This window comes from Penaeus vannamei, chromosome 34 (genome assembly GCF_042767895.1).
Source record: "Penaeus vannamei isolate JL-2024 chromosome 34, ASM4276789v1, whole genome shotgun sequence".
NCBI lineage: Eukaryota > Metazoa > Arthropoda > Malacostraca > Decapoda > Penaeidae > Penaeus > Penaeus vannamei.
Window position 1 is genome coordinate 8,081,354 of NC_091582.1, and position 7,755 is coordinate 8,089,108.

Consider the following 7,755-nt stretch of genomic DNA (forward strand, 5'->3'; position numbering starts at 1 on the left):
TTAACCCAAATTACTAATAACAAAGACAATAACCTAAATCATTTAATCAATTTAACAGTTCATGTCTAAAATAAATAAATAAATAGATAAATAATATATGTAAACTCACACATATATGTATATATACATATATACATTTATATATATATATATACATATATATACATATACATACATACATATATATATACATATGTGTGTGTGTGTGTTTGTATGTGTGTGTGTGTGTGTGTGTGTGTGTGTGTGTGTGTGTGTGTGTGTGTGTGTGTGTGTGTGTGTGTGTGTGTGTGTGTGTGTCTACTACCATCAGTGGTACCTGTCTTCGAAAGCGAGGCACGTAAATCTGTAACCCACCAGCATGGGTTCTTATTATGCTGTCTAGTTCAGTATCAAATTATGAATGGCCGGTTGGTCGCGTCAGAGGAATATGATAATATATAGCAATAACTGCACAAGGCTAGACACGGTTAATTTCAGCTTAGGCTTAGGCTTAGCGGGGTATTGTAGGAGTAGAAATTGGTGTTTCGTAATGTAGGCAATAAGTGTATCGTTCAGGCTTCGAGATGCGGAAACGCCGAAATTTGTTTCATCGTTACTTATATATAATAGATGTGCTCTGGTTGTTTGTTTGTTTGTTTGTTTTTCTTTTCATTTTTTTTATGGAATGACGAGAAATTATTACCATAAACTAGAGTTTTTTTTTTCAAAAGACTACTTTTGATAGATATGGAAAGAATGGTATGGACATTAGGAATGGTAAGAAATATGTAATGACGGGAGGGGGCAGAAGGCCTTAAGTAAAAGACATTTCGAGTAAAGGAAGGCCCAAGACTCGAGTAATGACATGAATCCAATAGTTTACTTAACTATATATCATACTGGAACGAATGAAGCTTTTTCATCTTCATTTTATTATTCATTTATTATATTTTTTATGCTATTCAACTCAAACACGTGTTTCCTTATTTACAACATATCAGGGAAACGAAGTATAAAGGAAAATGAATGTGAGTACGCAAAATGTCACAAAGTGCGTTGTTTATGGCTGCATTTACCTTAATAAAATGCTTATAAAAAGGATGCCCCCAATAGCCCAACGAGGCCCGTGAGTCAATAAAAAATACTGATAACTGGTGTTTAAATGACGCAAACGAGATACTCCATTGAACCTACGAGGCCTAGATATGTACATATAAGAAAGCTAATTTGCCCCCATCTAAAAACCTCCTTCATTTGCAACAATCAGATGCAATTACGTCATAGCCATGTAACAAACCCCCGCCATACTATGCTGTTTACGCAATTAATGGCCATTTTGAAGACAATCATGCAATTTTCCATCGTTATTCTTAAACCAATAATGCACACTGCTGCATGGACGTCAGACGGAGAAAAATACCAATTAACGTCACATACTTATTTTCAGTGACATTAGATCTTTTTGGACACTATAGTTTTCTGTTTGACGTTTATGCTGCAGATTACATTATTGGTTTGCATGATAATATTCATGATATCCATTAACTGGATAAACAACATAAAATTACGGGGGATTGTGTAAGTACCGGTTCCTTCCTCGTTTTCGAAAGGTTATAGTGTCGTATGATGTGTTTTACTATATGTGATGTGACGCATAATGGGGTCAGAATGCCTTAAAAGCTCTAAGCCACCGAAATCATACTAAATTGAGAAACTTGAGACTACTGTAATTGGCTGGTTATATGGTGTTCTATTTCGTCACCCCATTTGCCCATCATTATTTGTTCAACACTCCCCCCCCCCCAAAAAAAAAAAAAAAAAAAAAAAAACAGTGCATCAGTTTCCCATGTCAGGAAAAAAAAAAAAAAAAAAAAAAACAGTGCATCAGTTTCCCATGTCAGGAAATGACAAAGATTATCTCATGTGACCAAGATTTGTTCTCGATTTTCTTATCGTGTTTCAAGTAGGGGTTTCGTTTACAAAAAACGACAAACATTATCCTATGTAACCAAGATACTTCCTTTTTTTATTAGCCCAGTCTTTAACTATCTGCTCGTGACGTAGCAGTCAAAACGCCACTGGCAAAATCTCATAAAATTATGCCTCAAACATTTTCTATTTATATATGCCAAACTATCTATAAGTATATTAACTAGATAAACGTTGTGGTAATATTCTGAAACTTTATACCGACATACTGACTCCCACGCATTACTCCTACACATCTGAAGTATCACATGCTGTGACCCTGAGATACTTCAGAATCCTACTCTATCAAGTAACAGGCGTGTATATATGAGAAACAGTGGGAAGCTCTACATGGATACCAGATAACTATTCTGAAGAGCGAATCCACACAAGCCAAGGCTATGTTTAAAGAAGCAAAATGAGAAGCAAGATGCGATGTCTTTTCGACAATGTCTACGAGGAACTAGGTCGATGTCGAGTCCTAGGGATCGATAGGACCATCCAGGGGGTCAGCGAATCGCCAGAGGGTCAGCGAATTGCCAGAGGGTCAGCGAATCGCCAGGGGGTCAGCGAATTGCCAGGGGGTCAGCGAATTGCCAGAGGGTCAGCGAATCGCCATGGGGTCAGCGAATTGCCAGGGGGTCAGCGAATTGCCAGAGGGTCAGCGAATCGCCAGGGGGTCAGCGAATTGCCAGAGGGTCAGCGAATTGCCAGAGGGTCAGCGAATTGCCAGAGGGTCAGCGAATCGCCAGAGGGTCAGCGAATCGCTATGGGATCAGCGAATTGCCAGAGGGTCAGCGAATCGCCAGAGGGTCAGCGAATCGCCAGGGGGTCAGCGAATTGCCAATGGGTCAGCGAATCGCCAGGGGTCAGCGAATCGCCAGGGGGTCAGCGAATTGCCAGAGGGTCAGCGAATCGCCAGGGGGTCAGCGAATTGCCAGAGGGTCAGCGATTCACCAGGGGGTCAGCGAATCGCCAGAGGGTCAGCGATCCACCAGGGTGTTAGCAAATTGCCAGAGGGTCAGCGATTCACCAGGGGGTCAGCGAATCGCCAGGGGGTCAGCGAATTGCCATGGGGTCAGCGAATCGCCAGGGGGTCAGCGAATCGCCAGGGGGTCAGCGAATCGACAGAGGGTCAGCGAATTGCCAGAGGGTCAGCGATTCACTAGGGTGTCAGCGAATCGCCCTGGGGTCAGCGAATTGCCAGAGGGTCAGCGAATCGCCATGGGGTCAGTGAATTGCCAAAGGGTCAGCGAATCGCCAGGGGGTCAGCGAATCGCCAGGGGGTCAGTGATTCACCAGAGGGTCAGCGAATCGCCATGGGGTCAGCGAATCGCCAGGGGGTCAGCGAATCGCCAGGGGGTCAGCGAATCGCCAGAGGGTCAGCGAATTGCCAGAGGGTCAACGATTCACCAGGGGGTCAGCGAATCGCCAGGGGGTCAGCGAATCGCCAGAGGGTCAGCGAATCGCCAGAGGGTCACCGAATTGCCAGAGGGTCAGCGATTCACCAGGGGGTCAGCGAATTGCCAGAGGGTCAGCGAATCGCCAGAGGGTCAGCGAATCGCCATAGGGTCAGCGAATTGCCAAAGGGTCAGCGAATCGCCAGGGGGTCAGCGAATTGCCAGGGGGTCAGCGATTCAACAGGGGGTCAGCGAATCGCCAGAGGGTCAGCGAATCGCCAGGGGTCAGCGAATCGCCAGAGGGTCAGCGATTCACCAGGGGGTCAGCGAATCGCCCTGGGGTCAGCGAATCGCCCTGGGGTCAGCGAATCGCCATGGGGTCAGCGAATTGCCAGAGGGTCAGCGAATCGCCATGGGGTCAGCGAATTGCCGAAGGGTCAGCGAATCGCCATGGGGTCAGCGAATCGCCAGAGGGTCAGCGAATTGCCAGAGGGTCAGCGAATTGCCAGAGGGTCAGCGAATCGCCAGGAGGTCAGCGAATTGCCAGAGGGTCAGCGAATCGCCATGGGGTCAGCGAATCGCCAGGGGGTCAGCGAATTGCCAGAGGGTCAGCGAATTGCTAGAGGGTTAGCGAATCGCCAGAGGGTCAGCGAATTGCCAGAGGGTCAGCGAATCGCCAGGAGGTCAGCGAATTGCCAGAGGGTCAGCGAATCGCCAGGAGGTCAGCGAATTGCCAGAGAGTCAGCGAATCGCCAGAGAGTCAGCGAATCGCCAGGGGGTCAGCGAATTGCCAGAGAGTCAGCGAATCGCCAGGGGGTCAGCGAATCGCCAGAGGGTCAGCGAATCGCCAGAGGGTCAGCGATCCACCAAGGGGTCAGCAAATTGCCAGAGGGTCAGCGAATCGCCAGGGGGTCAGCGAATTGCCAGAGGGTCAGCGATCCACCAGGGGGTCAGCGAATTGCCAGAGGGTCAGCGAATCGCCAGGGGGTCAGCGAATTGCCAGAGGGTCAGCGATTCAACAGGGGGTCAGCGAATCGCCAGGGGGTCAGCGAATCGCCAGAGGGTCAGCGAATCGCCAGAGGGTCAGCGAATTGCCAGAGGGTCAGCGATTCACCAGGGGGTCAGCGAATCGCCCTGGGGTCAGCGAATTGCCAGAGGGTCAGCGAATCGCCAGGGGGTCAGCGAATCGCCATGGGGTCAGCGAATTGCCAAAGGGTCAGCGAATCGCCAGGGGGTCAGCGAATCGCCAGGGGGTCAGTGATTCACCAGAGGGTCAGCGAATCGCCAGGGGGTCAGCGAATCGCCAGGGGGTCAGCGAATCGCCAGGGGGTCAGCGAATCGCCAGAGGGTCAGCGAATTGCCAGAGGGTCAACGATTCACCAGGGGGTCAGCGAATCGCCAGGGGGTCAGCGAATCGCCAGAGGGTCAGCGAATCGCCAGAGGGTCAGCGAATTGCCAGAGGGTCAGCGATTCACCAGGGGGTCAGCGAATCGCCCTGGGGTCAGCGAATTGCCAGAGGGTCAGCGAATTGCCAGAGGGTCAGCGAATCGCCAGGGGGTCAGCGAATTGCCAGGGGGTCAGTGATTCAACAGGGGGTCAGCGAATCGCCCTGGGGTCAGCGAATCGCCAGAGGGTCAGCGAATCGCCATGGGGTCAGCGAATTGCCAGAGGGTCAGCGAATCGCCATGGGGTCAGCGAATTGCCAAAGGGTCAGCGAATCGCCATGGGGTCAGCGAATCGCCAGAGGGTCAGCGAATTGCCAGAGGGTCAGTGAATTGCCAGAGGGTCAGCGAATCGCCAGGAGGTCAGCGAATTGCCAGAGGGTCAGCGAATCGCCATGGGGTCAGCGAATCGCCAGGGGGTCAGCGAATTGCCAGAGGGTCAGCGAATTGCTAGAGGGTTAGCGAATCGCCAGAGGGTCAGCGAATTGCCAGAGGGTCAGCGAATCGCCAGGAGGTCAGCGAATTGCCAGAGGGTCAGCGAATCGCCAGGAGGTCAGCGAATTGCTAGAGAGTCAGCGAATCGCCAGAGAGTCAGCGAATCGCCAGGGGGTCAGCGAATTGCCAGAGAGTCAGCGAATCGCCAGGGGGTCAGCGAATTGCCAGAGGGTCAGCGAATCGCCAGAGGGTCAGCGATCCACAAGGGGGTCAGCAAATTGCCAGAGGGTCAGCGAATCGCCAGGGGGTCAGCGAATTGCCAGAGGGTCAGCGATCCACCAGGGGGTCAGCGAATTGCCAGAGGGTCAGCGAATCGCCAGGGGGTCAGCGAATTGCCAGAGGGTCAGCGATTCACCAGGGGGTCAGCGAATCGCCAGAGGGTCAGCGATCCACCAGGGTGTTAGCAAATTGCCAGAGGGTCAGCGATTCACCAGGGGGTCAGCGAATCGCCAGGGGGTCAGCGAATTGCCAGAGGGTCAGCGAATCGCCAGGGGGTCAGCGAATCGCCAGGGGGTCAGCGAATCGCCAGAGGGTCAGCGAATTGCCAGAGGGTCAGCGATTCACCAGGGTGTCAGCGAATCGCCCTGGGGTCAGCGAATTGCCAGAGGGTCAGCGAATCGCCAGGGGGTCAGCGAATCGCCAGAGGGTCAGCGAATTGCCAAAGGGTCAGCGAATCGCCAGGGGGTCAGCGAATCGCCAGGGGGTCAGTGATTCACCAGAGGGTCAGCGAATCACCAGGGGGTCAGCGAATCGCCAGGGGGTCAGCGAATCGCCAGGGGGTCAGCGAATCGCCAGAGGGTCAGCGAATTGCCAGAGGGTCAACGATTCACCAGGGGGTCAGCGAATCGCCAGGGGGTCAGCGAATCGCCAGAGGGTCAGCGATTCACCAGGGGGTCAGCGAATCGCCAGGGGGTCAGCGAATCGCCAGAGGGTCAGCGAATCGCCAGAGGGTCAGCGAATTGCCAGAGGGTCAGCGATTCACCAGGGGGTCAGCGAATCGCCCTGGGGTCAGCGAATTGCCAGAGGGTCAGCGAATTGCCAGGGGGTCAGCGAATCGCCAGGGGGTCAGCGAATTGCCAGGGGGCCAGTGATTCAACAGGGGGTCAACGAATCACCAGAGGGTCAGCGAATCGCCAGAGGGTCAGCGAATCGCCAGAGGGTCAGCGATTCACCAGGGGGTCAGCGAATCGCCCTGGGGTCAGCGAATCGCCAGAGGGTCAGCGAATCGCCATGGGGTCAGCGAATTGCCAGAGGGTCAGCGAATCGCCATGGGGTCAGCGAATTGCCAAAGGGTCAGCGAATCGCCAGGGGGTCAGCGAATCGCAAGAGGGTCAGCGAATTGCCAGAGGGTCAGCGAATCGCCAGGAGGTCAGCGAATTGCCAGAGGGTCAGCGAATCGCCATGGGGTCAGCGAATCGCCATGGAGTCAGCGAATTGCCAGAGGGTCAACGAATTGCTAGAGGGTTAGCGAATCGCCAGGAAGTCAGCGAATTGCCAGAGGGTCAGCGAATCGCCATGGGGTCAGCGAATCGCCATGGAGTCAGCGAATTGCCAGAGGGTCAACGAATTGCTAGAGGGTCAGCGAATCGCCAGGAGGTCAGCGAATTGCCAGAGGGTCAGCGAATCGCCAGAAGGTCAGCGAATTGCTAGAGAGTCAGCGAATCGCCAGAGAGTCAGCGAATCGCCAGGGGGTCAGCGAATTGCCAGAGAGTCAGCGAATCGCCAGGGGGTCAGCGAATCGCCAGAGGGTCAGCGATCCACCAGGGGGTCAGCGAATCGCCAGAGGGTCAGCGATTCACCAGGGGGTCAGCGAATCGCCAGAGGGTCAGCGAATCGCCAGAGGGTCAGCGAATTGCCAGATGATCAGCGATCCACCAGGAGGTCAGCGAATCGCCAGAGGGTCAGCGAATTGCCAGATGGTCAGCGAATTGCCAGATGGTCAGCGATCCACCAGGGGGTCAGCGATCCACCAGGGGGTCAGCGAATCGCCAGAGGGTCAGCGAATCGCCAGGGGGTCAGCGAATCGCCAGAGGGTCAGCGATTCACCAGGGGGCCAGCGAATCGCCAGAGGGTCAGCGAATCGCCAGAGGGTCAGCGAATTGCCAGAGGGTCAGCGATTCACCAGGGGGTCAGCGAATCGCCAGAGGGTCAGCGAATCGCCAGAGGGTCAGCGAATCGCCAGAGGGTCAACGAATTGCCAGAGGGTCAGCGATTCACCAGAGGGTCAGCGAATCGCCAGAGGGTCAGCGAATCGCCAGGGGGTCAATATATAGCTCGGGTGGTTAGAAGGGGGCCGATGAGAGGCAAGCTCAAGGGTCGAAAGAGTTAAAAGGGGGGTCAGCCTCAGGTGTCCCTATAGGCTCGTAAACCTCTGGTCCCAAAGTGGGCTTAATTCCGTTGCTTGTGCGAGGTATTTCAATCGAAGTCAAAGGTACATCAGTGATTAATTTTTATTTGCCAAGTAGTGCCTA

General features: G+C 52.9%; 1 protein-coding gene across 1 annotated transcript; it reads left to right on the top strand.

Annotated features, from left to right (window-relative positions):
• The first annotated feature begins 5,184 nt into the window (after positions 1-5,184).
• LOC138859210 (aggrecan core protein-like) lies at positions 5,185-6,934 on the top strand. Its single transcript, XM_070113416.1, has 3 exons — positions 5,185-5,569; positions 5,776-6,158; positions 6,650-6,934. Exons 1-3 carry the CDS (start codon positions 5,185-5,187, stop codon positions 6,932-6,934), a joined length of 1,053 nt encoding a protein of 350 aa, XP_069969517.1.
• Positions 6,935-7,755: the final 821 nt, after the last annotated feature.